The sequence below is a fragment of the Macrotis lagotis genome, chromosome X, assembly GCF_037893015.1.
Source record: "Macrotis lagotis isolate mMagLag1 chromosome X, bilby.v1.9.chrom.fasta, whole genome shotgun sequence".
NCBI classification, from domain to species: domain Eukaryota; kingdom Metazoa; phylum Chordata; class Mammalia; order Peramelemorphia; family Peramelidae; genus Macrotis; species Macrotis lagotis.
Genome location: NC_133666.1, coordinates 392,592,758 through 392,609,311, shown reverse-complemented (window position 1 = coordinate 392,609,311; position 16,554 = coordinate 392,592,758). Strand labels below are relative to the sequence as shown.

Below are 16,554 nucleotides of genomic sequence, written 5' to 3'. Positions count from 1 at the left end.
TTATTTGGTTTTTCTACCTTCCTTTCCTATTTATCTTTTGTCTATTCTTTCTGTGTTCTATCTGTGAGGAATTTACAAAGACAAGGCAGTAAAAATTTACCAAGTAACTGCTATAAATCAAGCACTGTGCTAATTGTTGGGTATCCAAAAAAAGACAAAAATGCAACAGCAAATAGTCTCTCAAGACACTCAAAATCTAATGAGAAGGCAATATACAATTATATTTATAAATATATATATATATATAGTGTGTATGTGCAGTGCATATATATATATATATATATATATGCAGGATGAATCAGATATTAAATGATGAATCAGATATTAAAAAAAAATAAAAACCAGAGAGAAGGTACTATGATTAAGGAGGATCGGGAAGGATTTCTTGTACATAGGTTTTAGCTGAAATTTGAAGGAACCTAGGTAAGCCAAGAAATAGAAAGGAGGGAAGGAATTCCATGCATGGGGGGACAGCCAGTGAAAATTCAGAGTTAGGCAATGAAGTGGAACAACTAAGAGGCCAGTGTCACTAGAAAGAAAAACAAAATAAAACACAGTACTCTTCAGAGTAATATTAGTAGCCAACAGAAGACAATTCAGTTCAACATTAGGAAAATATCTTACCAATAAGTGAAATGGAATGACTCAATGGATAGTAAGTTCCCACTAATCACTTCAGACCTTCAAAATTCAGATCTTATAAAATTGTATAAGTATTCAATAAATATCAGAGGCAGCTGGTGATACAGTGGATAGAGTAGTGGGTCAGTAGTGGATAGCCACTTATAAGAGATTTCATGAGGGGTACTCCAGCTCAAAAAGGATTGTACTGGATGACCTCTGAGAGTTCTTCCCCTGTTCTAAGATAACATGAACCTATGAAGAGAACTTCTAAGATTCCATTCACTGATACCATATATATTTGGCCTCATATTTTTATGAGATAATGAAGTTAGTGAAGATACCCTTGCATTCAACTAATTCCTCTGGAATTACTTATTTTTAATTAACAAGTATTTATTAAGAAACTTTCATGTATAGGAAACTGTGCCAGCACTGGATTTTGTCCAAAAACTAAATAGCCCTGGCATTGTCCCAAGCTGTTTATCGTCCATCAAATAGCTAAATAATGGTAGACAGAAAAGATGGAAATATGTTTAGGATTTCTTTTTAACAACACTAATGACAGCTAAATTTTAATATGAAATGAAAACATATTCCCTCCTATGTAACTTGAAATATACTTCATTAGGATCTTTTCACTATAAGAACATTTACTTCCCCTATGCAGATTATAGAAATCAGACTATTACTTTAACAACTGAACCTTCTAGTTCCCCACCTCCTTTGAAGGTTGAAAAAATAAAACCTTTGTATCACTTGAATCACCATATTTTCTTCTCCAATCATGATTTCCATTTGTAGCTTCCCTCTCAGAATACTATCCAACTCCCCAATTAGAATAATGTGTCATTTCCTTCAAAAAAGAGGCAGCTTGGTGGCCCCATGCCAGGAAACCTTTTTTGAGCAAGTCATTATCACTTGAGAAAGAGACATTGTGAAATGTTTGAGGGAGAACAGTTGTTCTAACCAACAACCTTGATAGAACCTGACATTTGGAGTTAAACACTAAAGGATTAAATCAGGTTTGACAGTCAAAGGGAGAGAGGTGACAGCAAGGTTAAATCTAGAGATCCCTCTGTCACTAAAGACATGAAGAGGTAGCTTCTATTTTAGGTGCAACTTATTTGAGTAAGTCTACAATGGAAGTCACCATATTTCTAGATACTGATTGGGGAATAAATGAGGAATACCATTTATAACTATAGATAACAATTGCTTTATATTTTGTTATGGCCTCATACATTATTACTTGTAAAAAAAGAGTATTTTGAAATTTAGAAACAGAGTTCTCTCATTCTTGACTAATTTAATTCAAGAAGCATTTATTAAGTGCTAATTTATTAGCTAGTTGCCTTCCTCATTTGGAGTGTCATGGGAATTCTCAAGTAATTTTGAGCATGAAATTCTTGGCTATCTTCTCATTAGCCATCTCCCAGGTAAGATTTCTTGTGGTTTACAACCCCAAATCACTCTGGCTCTCCTTGATTGGCCAATAATGGATTTCAAACTAAGTCTATTATTCGTTGCTGGACCCTGATTGGCTCTGAGTGATTGAAATTAGCAATTGGTCCTGTTTTGGCAAGAAGCCCTGAGGGTGTTTCCCTCCCAAAATGATTTTTTTTTTGGACTAGACAAAAGAGTCTTTCTTTGATTCATTTCTATTTTATCCACCTTAATCACTGAGAAACCCTAAGGATTTTGCCCATCCAGTTTGAATTTTTTGGGTGATGGGGGCTAAGTCATAGTAATCATTCTTGGCCTCTCTGCCTCATCTGTCTCTTACCTAGCCTTAATCACCGAATGGGCATTGCCTCACTCAAACTGTGACCTAGGAAAGACATCACTTGTAAAAAGCCATGTCTCCAGGTCAACTCTAATCATCTTGTTTCCATATCTGGCCACTGGACCCTTATGGATCCAGAGGAGAAAGTGAGACTAGTGACCTTGCATAGCTCCCCTTTCACATAAATCCATTTAACTTGCATGCCATGGCATCACTTCCCTGATGCCATGGTCTTTCTTGCAGAATGAAGGACAAACAACAACTGTGGCCACTTCACCAAGCAAACTAGAGACCATGCTCTGAAGAATTTAACCCTTTAAACCCTAGAACTTCTGCCCTGTCATCCTAATTAGTGAGCACGTCACATAGAATATTATATGATGCCCAACTGCTGCTATTCTTCATTTTTCTTTTCATCCATCTTAATAGATGCTTTCCTGATGGGACAAGAGAAACTGCCCTGGTATACTTAATCCTTTCAGCTCTAGAATTCTCATGATGAGGTCTTTACTCTCCTAATTGGTGAGTGAGTCATGGGGTCCACTATATCCTGGTCAACTCTGGCCATGAATCCCTTTATTCCCCTAGTCATCTTCTCTCTAGTCATGCTGACACCACAAGTATATTCTCTGTGCCCTACCTTTCCAGTTCTGGAGCCATGATCAAATCAACATTGTTTTTACTACCAACAAGGGTGTGTTAGTCTACCTCCCTATAGCACCATTCACCATCCCAAAACTTTCTAAACCTTTTCTGATGAATTTAATTCAATAAAGCATTTATAAAGCAAGCTGGAGTAACAAGGGGTGTTGAAGATCAAATTTTTGACCATTTTCTCAACAACCACCTTGCCAACCAAATAATGCCACTATTCTCCTGAATGTATTTCCTCCCCCATTTTAGAATGTATGCCCTCTGAAGGCAGAGAATGACTTCATTTTTATATCTGTATCCCTAACACAAGCCTAGCTTGGCACCTACTAAGCATTTGAAGGGTTTTCTTCCTTTATTTAATCATTCTTCAAATGCCTAAATTAATACCTCCACTTTTCCCTTGGGCATGGTCCTTCTTCCTGGTGATTGGTCTAAATCACCTCCATCACTTTCAGAGAGCTCTACAATTATGGTCACCTCCAGACTGGCTCTGGGAGACTCTCATGACTAAAGACACAGTCAAAAGTTCTACAAAAGTTAGTAGGAAAGTTTTATGGCATCTAATAGTGGAGCAGTACTTCTCTAAGAATCAAGGATATAGACTTTAATAGTACATTGAACATGGTAAGCACTTCATAAATGCTTGATGAATTTAAATCAATATTACTTCTTTAGGAAGGATAAGGGTAATAGCATTAACCTAGCTGTTGGGACAGTCTAATTGCTAAGACAGATCCACCAGAGCTTTTAACCACATTTCACATGTAAATTCCTAATGGAATCCTAGGACATTAATCTGACACACTGGCCCCAGTCCACTTAGGGAAATGGGGAATTGGGGGGAGGGATAGGAGAATCAAGATGGGCTACAAGACTGAAATCTGAACAGAGAGTCTAGATACTCAAGTTTTAAACCTGATTCCTCTGCTAACTGCACGTATGACTGTTTCCAATGGAATGCAAGCTCTTTGAGGGAAAGGGCTTAGATTTGTTTTGTTTAGTTTTACATTTTGTTCCCAACATCAAGACAGTGTCTTAGATGCAATAAGTATTTGATAAATGCTTATTTTAATTGAATTAAGTTTCAATTTTCATTTCTGCAAAATGAGACAGGTGATTTAGGTGATCTATGAGGTGCCTCTTGTTGGTAACCTTCTGTGGATTCATGGAGGCAATATGATATAGTGATCTCCAGGGCCATCTCCAGTCATTCTGATTCATGTCTGACCACTTAGACCCAGATGACTCTGGAGGAAAAAGTGAGGCTATGACTCAGCATAGTCACCCCCTCTCACAAATCCAATTCATGTGCTTGAGATGACATCACTTCCCTGATGTCGTGGTCTTCTTTAAGAACGATGGATAAACATCATGATATAGTGGAAACAACTCCAGATTTGGAAATAGGAGATCTGTGCTCAAATTATTTTTTTCTCCTCAACTCCCCTACCCATTTGAAAAAAGAAGGAAAACAATATATTTTCTCATCAAAAGAAGAAAATTAACTCATGACTGTTTATTCTGAAATTGATAAATTCAGTAAATAATTATTTCGTAATATATAGAATACTAAACTTGGAATTGAGAAGACCTTCTTGAATTCTGTGTTAAACATTTTGTAGCTGTATGACTTGATCAAATAACTTAGCTTTCTCTGATCATTTTGGTAAACGTTTCAGAATAGGTTCTCTGGAAAGATAAATGTACCCATTTTAATCTGCATTATTAATATTTTCTCCACGATTATCTTAAACCTTAATGATCAACAAGACAATAACAAAAACCCTGGTTTATATTGTCAGAGATATAAACTATTACACTGAAAATTTATAGGAGGAGCTGGTTCTAGCACACCCCAGCCTCTAGGGATGTTTCTTCTTTTGTGAAATGAAGGAATTAGACATGTTAATGCTCAAGACTCATCCAGGCCCCTACCTAGGATTCTATATGGTCCTTTTAAATTTCATTTTTTACTCCATCATTATCATAGGCACCCTTTACCTTTTCATCATGTATATTTCAGTTTCACCTGCAAGATCCCATGGATACAGGTCTAGGGAACCCTACATCTTTAGCAGTAGGACTTAGTTGGCTTCTGAAGGAGTAGGTTTAGCTGGAACAATCAAATTCTTGTTAGACAGTTATGAATTCTGGCCTGCCCCATAATGAAGTGCCTTTCTGTGAAGGCTTGGTTTCACAGTGGTGACATTTACACTCGTTTCACTATTTTAAATAGTTGAAATTTCATACAAACAAGACAATGATTGCTTTTAAAATACTCTTTGGTAATAGCTCCATGGTAGTAAATAATGTCCTCACTCTCTTCTCATTGACACAGTGCTTGCCATTTATACCACAATCATTTGGTACAGTAAATAACTGAATCTTCTACCTTCAACATGGGGTCTCAGCATGACTGGGTCGTGAATCATGAAGCAAGATAAACTATTCATTAGGATCCTTTTTACATTCCCTATAAATCAGAAGAAAAATCCATTCTTATCTTAAAAATCCCCAGCATTTATTTCATCTTCCTATTGGACAGACTATCCATCTGGGCTTGAAATAATCCTCTTCCCTTTTCTGTCTCTTGTTTCCTTAAAATTTTCAGCTCAAAAGCCATGTCTAACATGGCACTACTCCTTTTACTTCTATCCCTTCCAAAAATTATTTTGTATTACTTTATTGTATTTTTAAAATATATTTACATATGTACATGTCGTCTTCTCTTATAGAATGACCTTCATTAGGACAAGAATGGTTTCATTTTTTGTCTTAGTATTCCTTAATGTCTAGAATATGTAGGCACTTGACATGTTTGTTGATTAATTTATTGAAATCATTCTTCATTTGGAAATTGTTTATTGATTAAATTGGCATTGAGTAAATCATTATTCTTATTTTATGAATTTTTCCTTTTTCCAAATTCAGGAGGAAATTTTTCTTGAAATTTCTTCAGACTCTTTCATAGATTCTAGTACTCACAACATTATTCATGGTGCACACCTGGAAGAAAGAACCTTTGATATTATTTGTATATAAAATAGAATCAAGATTTGCATTTGAATCCTGGGTTCTGACACTAACTGTGTGACTTTCAATAAGGCACCTAACAACTCTGAGTCTTTGTTTTCCCATCTGTAAAGTGAAGAAGTTGGGCTAGGTGACCAGTAAGTCCCTTCCATCTTTAAATTTAAAGTAGTTCCAAAGTTGTCATTGAATTCTCAAACCAGGAGAAAACAAAAAAAAAAAACATGTAATTTAGGGCATTCAAAGAAAAGAGAATTTCAGAGTTAGGAAATACTTCAGAGGTACTCCAGTATAGCCTATTTATGAATTACTATTAATAACCAATCTTTACTCAAAGACCTCTAATGAAAGGGAGCACCTGACCTCCCAAGGTGACATTCCACTTTTAGATAATTCTCATGTTAGGCTTTTCTGACATGGCAACTTAAATATTTTTCTCTATACCATCCACAAGATTAAAATAAAAGACTGTTAAATGATTCTAGCTATTCACAAGAAACTCACCACTATCATTTTCCCATCTGTAATTTTTCTTTTGATTGTTGTCTCCTTGCCATACCACTTCTGCACCTGAATCAGGGAGCCATTTTCCAATGTTACGATGCTCTAGAAATCCACAAAGGGCATAGCTTTATAAATCACCAAACTCATAATTTTATTTTAGAAAATTTGGATTTATGGAGAGGTGTTGATTTGTCATTTTAAAAGCTATACTTTTGGGACCGATACAAAAGGGGGAGGTGGTCAGTGTGTCAGAGGGACCCTTTGAAAAGAATTTACGGAAGCACAAGGGCAAAAATCACATTGGGGGGAGAGAGCAGAGAACTAATGCAGTCTAGCCCCATGGCGGGCATATTCTTACTGAGTATTGAAAGCCATTTGCACATTTTTCTACTTCAAAATATTTACTGTAATAATTTTAACAGTGTGATAGGTATGGGTTTTATTTTTGGAGGCTATCTCGCCAACAGAGGCAATATGATCTAGGGACAAGAGAGATGGCCTTGGAATCAGGAGGGTCTCTATTCCAATCCCACCTCTAGCAAGTCCTGGCTGTATGCCCCTGGGAAAATCACTTAATAATTCAAGATCCCTATATGTTTTAAGACTAGAATTTGCAGAGCAGTTGCAAATCCATAGTGGTAGAGAAAGTTTTTCATAAGCATGCATACATAAGATATGTACATTTTATATATGTGTTTGTATACATATATACATACACATACATACATCATGTATATATATATGTATATATATATATATATATATATATGTGAGTATATGTATATACCCAGTTACTAGGCAAATAAAATGTTGAAAGGTTTGTTGTTCAATCATATATGATTCTTCATGACCCCATTTGAGGTTTTCTTGGCAAAGATACTAGAATGGTTTCCATTTCCTTCTATGTCCATTTTACAGATGAGGACCTGAGGCAAACAGGATTAAATGACTTGTCCAGAATCACTCAACTAATAAATTTCTGAGCCCAGATTTGAACCCAGAAAGATGAGTTTTCCTAACATCAAGCCTAGCACTCCATGGACTGTTTCCATGTGGTAAGATACTTAAGAATAATTATAGAATACTAGCTAGGGTTGAATAGCACAGATATTTATTTAAATTAAATTAGTTTTTTTTCCATTTTAAATTATTAAATTGATTAGTTAAAGGGTTAATTCAATTTGTTGTAATGAAATTCATCATCAAAAGATCTGAAAATTAATTACAATAAATGCTTGCTTCTGTGGCATGTAGTCAGTATAGTCAGAGCTTCAAAAGAAAGTATTACTCAGAAAATCAAGCTCTCAGTTTCCCTTAAACCTGTTCCAGCTCTTTATATCTGGAAGCATTAGTGCTCACCTTCACTTTCCGGTTATCTGCTGTGATTTCATCAAACTCCTCATCCAACTTGAAGGAGATCTCTGTGGTTTTGAATGTGCTCTCAGTTTTGATGGTCATCACCTCACCATTAGCACTGATAGTTACACTGGGTTTTGCTAATCCTCCAACATTTCTGGCAGCAAAACTCACTCCTACAAATTAGATAAGAAATCAGACTTGATTCTCCTTTCTGAGTTTGCTGACCATTTTAGGACTTTAATTCAATTCAGTAAACTTCATTAAATGTCTACAATGTGCCACATGCTGAGAATACAACAACAACAAAAAAAGGCTAAAGACTGCCCTTGCCCTCAAGGAGCTTACAATCTAATGAGTTCATAATTTGAAATTTGTAATCATTAAGAAATGTTTGAAATTAATCACTTCCAAAGTGCAAACTCCCTTTACTGATCCACCTAAGCAACTCTTCTGTAATTTATAGTCTTAAAGAGTCATATGGGGCACCTGGAGAAGTTAAAGCTGGTGTCTATGTCAGAACTCAGTTCTTACCACCTTTGATGTCAGACACTTCATTTTCTCCCTGTTCAGATTCAGGTTAAGAAATATCTGAGATGAACTTGTATCTTGTCTCTATATGCTGTTTAGCTCTTGATGCGTTTTGTTTCAATAATCCAAGAGAATCAATCATGTATTATCTAGTAGCACCAGTAAAACAAAAACCAAATGAGTAGCCCACTAGTTGATACTAACTCCAAAAGTAGTGTGTTATACTCATTTGTTCCATTGTCTTCACAGTTGCTTGCAATCTAGTTCCTAATCCCACCCAATTGATCTCACCAAGTTACCAATAATGCTTTTTTTTTTTTAAAGCAATCTGGTTTAAATGACTTGCCTGGGGTCACACAACTAGTAAATGACTGAGACCAGATTGAACTCCTCTTGACTCCAGGGCAGCCATTGATATCTTAATTGCTAAATTATCTACATTTTCTTTGTTCAAACCCTTGCTAACTCTGCAGTTTTGGCAACCCTCTCATCCTGTTGACAATACTTTCATCTTGGACACTCTTATCTGACTGCTATCCTACTCTCTCTTGGTTCTCCTCCTTTTTGTCTGACCATTTCTTCTTGGTTGCCTTACTTGAATTATCTTTAGAATCTTTTACTTCCAAAGCATTGGTGTTTCTTCAGTTCTCTGGGCTCAACTCTCTTCATTCTTCTCTTTCTACATGCTTTCCCTTGATGATTACATCCACTTGTATGAATTCAATGATCATAGGTTACTCAAAGGTTATCATCCAATTCTAAATCTTCCTTCTGAACTCTAATGTCCAACTATCTACTAGACACTTCCATCTGGATATCCAATTGACATCTCCAATATATCCAAAATATTCATAATAATCTACCCATCTTCCATACTTCTCTCTTTTTTAGGTCACAAAAAAGGGGAAAAGTCCTACATGTACAAAAATAATTGTAACAACTCTTTTTGTGGTGGCAAAGAATTGGAAATTGAGGGGATGTTCATCAACTGAGGAATGGCTGGTTGTGTTATATGAATGTAATGGAATACTACTATGCTATAAGAAATGATGAGCAGGAAGATTTCACAAAAACCAGGAAAAGCTTACATGAACTGATTCAAGTGAGAACTAGGAGAACACTGTGCACAGTATCAGCAACATTGTACAATGATCAATTATGAATGACTTAGTTCTTCTCAGCAATACAATGATCCAAGGCAATTTGAAAAGACTCATAATGGAAAATGCTAACCACATCCAGAGAAAGAACTGATGGAGTCTGAATGCAGATGGAAGCATACTACTTTTCACTTTATTTTTAAAAATTCTTTTCTTTTATTCTAGTTCTTCTTTTACAATATAGAAATATTATACTAATATTAATATGGAAATATGTTTAACATGACTGTACATCTATAACCTATATTATCTTAGGGAGGGGATGATAAAGGAAGGAGGGAAATAATTTGGAGCTCCACATTTTTAAAATGAATCTTAAAAACTATTTTTGCATTTAATTAGAAAAAATGTTATTTTAAAAAAAGTATACTTCTCTCTTTTTGCTGAGAGCACCACCATCCTCCAAATATCATAGAATCATAAACTTGAAGTCACATTTGACTTTTCCTTTCTCTCTCATTCCCCATATGCCATCAGTTGCCAAATTCATTGTTTCTTCAAAATCTCTCTCATATCCATCCCTTTCTCTTCATTTGCTGTATAATTTATATATATAATTTGTTCATTAAATATATATAATTTATATATAAAATATATATTAAAAATAATATATAATATATAATTTATTCATTAAATATTCCTTACCTGAGCAATTTATACTAGCTTCTACAACATAATTCAAATTTGTCTCTTCTTTCCATTTGAACAACCGTTTACTTGGGATTCTTATTACCTCATCCCTGGGCTAGTACAATCCATCTAGGTCTAATTAGAGTAAATAATGCATCGTCTGAAGTGCTTAGTGTTGAATTCACAGTATTTAAAATTATAATTATGTAAGATGTGATCATCAGTTCCAGCCCGCTGGAAATATGCAGTATGAATTCAAATAATGCAAACCACTTTAGAGATTGGATCTAGTTGTGATTTCCTAACCAGTCTTTCTGCTTGTAATATCTTCATTCATTTATCCATTCTCCACACAACTAATAGAATAAGACTCTCCCATGTTTAAAAATAATCCTCTTCTATTTATTGCTTAGAATAAAATATAAACCCCTGAACCTGGTTTGTAAGGTCCTCTATGATTTGACCTTAACTTGCCATGAAGTAGCAAGGATGTTGAATCTGGAGATCCATGGCCCTGAATTTGAACCCTGACACTATAGGACCTTGGTCAAATCATTTAAATTATCTTGGCCTCACTTTCCTTATCTATAAAATAATTAGGTTGCCCTAGATGACCCCTAAATATGATTTGTCCAAACAAATAATAGCTGATGGACATGGAGCACCACCCCAAGGATATTCTTGACTCTTGCTAGATAACAGAGTTGTGTATTCAGTAGCAATGTTCATCCATTTTTCTCCCAAATTTGACCCAGTATCTCATTTCTGAAAAGACTGATTCTTTTTGGAAGCTGCCTCTACTGTTAACTAAGGAATGTGCATATAACATCTGATATAGGTTTTTATAATTCATATGATTTTTTCAGGATATAGAAAATACTCCTCCCCCTCTCATACACACTTTAAAGAAATGTCATTTAGAGTTGCAATATATGATGACTCTTTTTAGGTCAATATAGTATAACTTAGAAATCTAGAAGAAAGACAGAAGAGGAAAAACCATTACCTCCAATACTTTAAAAAAGAAACCTAAAATTCACATCCCATACAGTGGCACATCTCACCTAGTTCTTTCATGTAGTCATCGAAGTTTTCACTAGAGACAAGTTTCCAGGTTCCCAAGAAAGGCTCAAACATCTTGGGTAGTTTGGTGGAACTAGAGACTCAGATGTGAAGACCAAGGAATGGTATGAACTGCAAGGCCACCAAGATTACCTTTTAAATGATGCCTTTACCACGTGACTCCTTTGACACCGCCTATAAGAGAAAACAAGAAGACCCAGCACTCCCATTACTACCACTTGACTAATTTTTTTCATCACCAGATTAGGAAATTGAAAATAACATGTAAATTTCAATTTGGGTCAGTGATTATAGCTTCTAGCATTGTGACCTATACCCAGAGGATAAGGGATAAATATTACTTTGCTCATAGTGGAGACAACTTCCAATGAGACTCAACCTTTTCATATGTGAATGCTGAGTCAAATTTGGGGGAAGAAACTGATGAGCATCTAATGAATATACAACTCTACTTTTCTGGCAAGAAAAGACAACATGCTTGGGTGCCTCATGTCCATTAGCTATTATTTGTTTGGACAAGTCATATTGCCTCTATTTCTTCATCTTCAAATTATTTCTCCCCTTCCCAACCTTACAGGGATGATGTATAGTCCAGATAATATCTATAAAATGCTTACAGTTTCTTTGTGCTTTATGTAGGGGTTATTATTACTATTATCATCATTATTCATCGAGTTTAATTGGGGGTAAGGAACAAAGAAAATAGCCTCTATTTGTCGTCAGGTTGTGCTATGAGTCTCAAGACGGGGATGGTGTTTAGCGGATAAACATCTTTCATGATTGGAAAAAACATATTTTTAAGGCTTGGAAATGATGAAAAGATGAATAGAAACAGATTTTGAAGCAGGAAGAGGAATTTATGGAAGGTTTTAGAGAAAACGTAAGTGAAGGCGAGTTACAGTGATCTAAGAGGAAGGAAATGTACATTCCAAAATCAATATGGAATTCTAAAGGCCCACCTTGAGTAATTAATGAATGAAGCAGCATTACATATGGAATTTAATTTTGTTTGACTCTGGATATTTTTAAAAGGCCCTTCCTCCAACCCACAATCCCAGTGGTAGAGGAAATTGGGAAAGAAAATAGATTTTGTTCATTAATTTTTTTTCTTAAAGAACACAACAGTCTTTTAAAATTCTATGTTATCTCTTTCCACCTGATTTGCAGAATCCACCTTTCAGAAAGTGAGTTAGGGAGTACAATTAACTTTCTCTTCCAGTACTAATTGATTTTAGAAATCTGCAAGAAGTAGTTAATGGCATTTCACAGCAAGCCAATCATGCTTATGCCTTCTTAATCAATGACTCACAAGTGTGAATGGTATGTATGGTCCATTGAACTCCATTCAATAAATAAAATAAATTCTACTTGAGAAAGGGGGGGAAAGAGATTCAAAAAGAACTTCTTAGGACATGAACTCTCAGGAGAAATTCTAGTTCTAAATCCATATACAAAAATTTCTATAAATTTGTGATTTGGTTATCAAAAAAACAAAACAAGCTCCAGAACTAGCAGCAGTTTTACAAAAAAAAAAAAAAGAATGTTAATTTCTTTTCACTTCTTTGCCTCTAGGCTAAAGTGGGCAAATCTTGACATGAATTCACTCAGCTTCTCGGGAAGACAGAGATCTGTCAATGGGGGTTTCTTTGTCTACCAGAGAAGAGGTGCAAAACTGCTTTCTCTTATACAACTAATAGAGAAGAGACAGAAAAGCTGTCTATCACCCACCTAGCACAACAGAAACTAAAGAGCTTGACAGGTTTTGAATCCATGAGTCTTTTTGATTAAATCATAGAATCTGGAACTAGAAAAGGGCCTTCAGAGACATCATTGTCCAGTTCATACCTGGGAAAAACATATAAATTGGTAAATTGTGAATGGTTGTCCAGTCTTTGAAGTGAAAGAAAACTCATTACCTTCTAAGGCAGTCCATTACATTTTTATATGGAAATGATTGTTAAGAAATCTGCCCATGTGTCAAGCTTAGATGTGCCTCTCTTCAAAGTTCAATTGCTCCTGTTCAGTTGTCTAGAACCAGAGTGAATATAACCCCTCATCCATATAATAATCTTTCCAATACCTGAAGACAGCTGTCACCTCTCCGTGACTTCAAGTGTTCTCCACCTTAGAATAATCCCTGTAATATCTTCCAAGTATTTTCATATATCATGATCTTAAGACCCTTCACTACTTCCTGCAAATATTCTCCATACTATCAATGCATTTTCAAAATGGACTTTCTAATTGGGCACAAGACTTCATATGTGAGCTGAAAAAGTAGAAAGTGCAAAGCAACTATCAACTCCTTCTTTCTGAATTCTGGATCTCTGTGTTCAGCCTAAGATCACATTAGTCTTTTGGATGCCAAGTGACACTATCATACTGTTGACACATTTTGAACTTGAGATATATTCAGATCTTTATTCAGATGAAAAGTGCTCTATTTACATCTCTGCCTTGGCAATCTTATGTTACTTTACTTTTTTTTTAACCCAAATGCAACATTCTATCTTAATATTTTCTTATTGGTTTTTATACACCTTTCCACCCTGTCAAGTTCTTCTGAGATCCTATTATCCATGTATTAATTATCTCTCAGCTTTATGCCATCAACAAGCTCTGTATGTATGCCATCTTTGCTTCACTGTAATCCAATTCACAAACAAGTTGAGATGTCACTTTATCCAATTCATATACACAAGTCAAGATGTCACCTTCAAAAATAAAGAATAAAATGAGACTAGTCTATTCTTACTTTTGTTATATCATCTTGCTTTGAACTAATTTTGAACTAGCTAAATATTCAAGAAAGTTCACTGATAGGTAACTGATGAATTATAGTTTTAAAAGTATATTCTTGGGGTGGCTAGGTGGCGCAGTGGATAAAGCACCAGCCCTGAAGTCAGGAGTACCTGGGTTCAAATCTGGTCTCAGACACCTAGGTATGTGGCCTTGGGCAAGTCACTTAACCCCATTTGCCTTGCAAAAAAAAAAAAACCTAAAAAACAAAACCTAAAAAAGTATATTCTCACAGAGTATCTTTTAGCCTTAGGGTAAAACACCCCCATAGATCTAAGCTGAAATCTGTGAATCTCAATGTGGGGAGATAGCATGGAGATACCAGTGCCCATAATTATCCATTGGGAAATAACTTGTATTCTTACCAATTTGCCTCAGTTCTCTGTAAATTTGAGAAATTAAACTTTTATCATGCCCATTTATTTGAATTTCTTCAATCAATATCTTTTTATACTCTTCTTAACACTCTGAGTTTTGACCTCACCAATTTCTACCAATTCTCACCAATTTGACCCCATCAATTCAATTGATAACTTTCTCCAGTTATCAGTAATCACGTAATTTTCATATTAATGATTTTTCTCAATTTTCATCCTTCTTGACCTCTCTACTTTGACATATTGAACACTTTCTTCTTCCTCATACTTCTTTCCTTCTAGATTTTTGAGACGCTGCTCTCTCCTGGTTCTCTTCTAACCTGCCTATTCACTCATCAGTTTTCTTTGCTAGATATTTACTTATTCATGCCCACTAACTTAGGTAACAATTCCCCCTTCCACTCGAGGCTCTGACCTTGGCCCCTTTCTGTTTTCCCGCTAAGTTATTTCACCTGATGGTGTCATCAGTTTCCATGAATTCAGTTATCATCTTCTTGCAGATGATTCTCAAATTTATTTGTCCAATTCTAATTTCTCCTCTGGTCTCCATTCATGCATATTAGACATCTTGTACAGAATGTGCCATGGACATCTTAAATTCAACATGTCCAAAACTTAATTATCACTTCTCCAAAATCTTTCCCTTCTTCCTGATTCCCCTATAACTGCTAAGCACACAATCATCCTCCCAGACACCAAGAATAACATCCTCAGTGTCATCCTTGATCCTTCACTCCCTATCACCACCTCCTATATCCCATCAGTTGTCAAATCTTGTCAGTTCTCCTTTGTAATATCACTTATATACTTCCCCTTCTCTCCATTCCCATAGCCACTATTCTGATTCAAGATTCTATCACCTCACACTTGGATTATTACAATAACCTTTTGGTTGATTTCTCTGCCTCGTCTCTCCCCACTTCAGTCCTACCTCAGCTTAACTATAAAATTGATCTTTCTTATACAGAGGTCTGGTCACGTCATTAAATCAACTCCAATGAGTCCCTATTACCAGCAGGATGTCAAATCCTCTGTTTGACTTTGAAAGCCTTCATAGCCTAGTCCCTCCTATCATCATTCTTTCATTTTTCTCCCCTCCACATATTACATGATCTAGTGGTAGCTATGTCCTTGATATTCCTGGCACAAGAGAATCCTTCTACTCACTGTGAATTTTCATTGGTTGTCCCTCATGCCTGAAAGCCTGTTCATTGTCTCTACCTTCGGTTTCCTAGTCTTCTTTTAAATCTCAGCTAAAATTCCACCTTCTGCAAGAATCATTTCCCATTTTCCCTTAGTGCTAGCACTTTCCCTCAGAGATTATTTTCTGTTTATTCTGTATATATCTTATTAGTACATAGCTGGTGGCATTTTATATTCCCCATTAGATTGTGAGCTTTTCAGGGAAGGGATTGCTTTTGCCTAATGATATATCCTCAGTTCTTTTTTGTATAAGTACTTAATAAGCACTTGCTTATTTGACTTTACTCTGTCCCTGGGAATTAATCTCACAATTCCTTTCAGATGTCCAAAGCCTCTTTCCTCCTTATCTTTCCCTCTATCAGTTTTTCTTAGGAAAGATTTTTATATAAGTGATTTATGCTTGTGTGAATTCTTAATTCATTACTGTCTACCTAGGGAACTTTGTGTTTGTATTTTCCTTCTCTCAAATATAATGAAGGGCTTTCCCCCAATCCCCTTACCGCATGGGGGGAAAAGGAGAGGGAAATAAAGTTTTGTGACTGAGGGCATAAGTAAAGGTTGAAAACCCTGACATTACATTAAATAAAATGAAACCTTCTCCATTTACAAATACATTCAGTTAGCTACAAAGCAATACTGAAACATATATACTGTGTCTGAGTTATCACAAATTCCAAATTATTAAAATATTACTCTTTATAAATATGATAGAATAATTCTTCTGGATTATTGGCCAATGAAGAGATAACAAATAAGTTATTTTATTACATAATTGTCTTCCCCATTCATGTACCTTAGTCAACTTCAAATTTTCCATCAG

The 16,554-nt window shown here is 35.5% G+C and overlaps 1 protein-coding gene across 1 annotated transcript; it reads right to left on the bottom strand.

Moving 5' to 3' along the window:
- Window positions 1–270: 270 nt before the first annotated feature.
- On the bottom strand, window positions 271–16,500 carry LOC141497345 (fatty acid-binding protein 9-like). Its single transcript, XM_074199996.1, has 4 exons — window positions 11,337–16,500; window positions 7,955–8,127; window positions 6,596–6,697; window positions 271–6,067 (listed from the first exon to the last, which is right to left on the bottom strand). Exons 1-4 carry the CDS (start codon window positions 11,407–11,409, stop codon window positions 6,017–6,019), a joined length of 399 nt encoding a protein of 132 aa, XP_074056097.1. The 5' UTR covers window positions 11,410–16,500; the 3' UTR covers window positions 271–6,016.
- Window positions 16,501–16,554: the final 54 nt, after the last annotated feature.

Bases quoted from the DNA above. Each gene is read 5' to 3' on its own strand.
- LOC141497345 (XM_074199996.1), bottom strand. From the start codon at position 11,409: ATGTTTGAGCCTTTCTTGGGAACCTGGAAACTTGTCTCTAGTGAAAAC. The intron at 6,698-7,954 runs GTGAGCACTAAT...GTGGATTTCTAG, and splicing joins CAGATAACCGGAAAGTGAAG to AGCATCGTAACATTGGAAAA. The intron at 6,068-6,595 runs GTGAGTTTCTTG...TCTTTCTTCCAG, and splicing joins CAGATGGGAAAATGATAGTG to GTGTGCACCATGAATAATGT.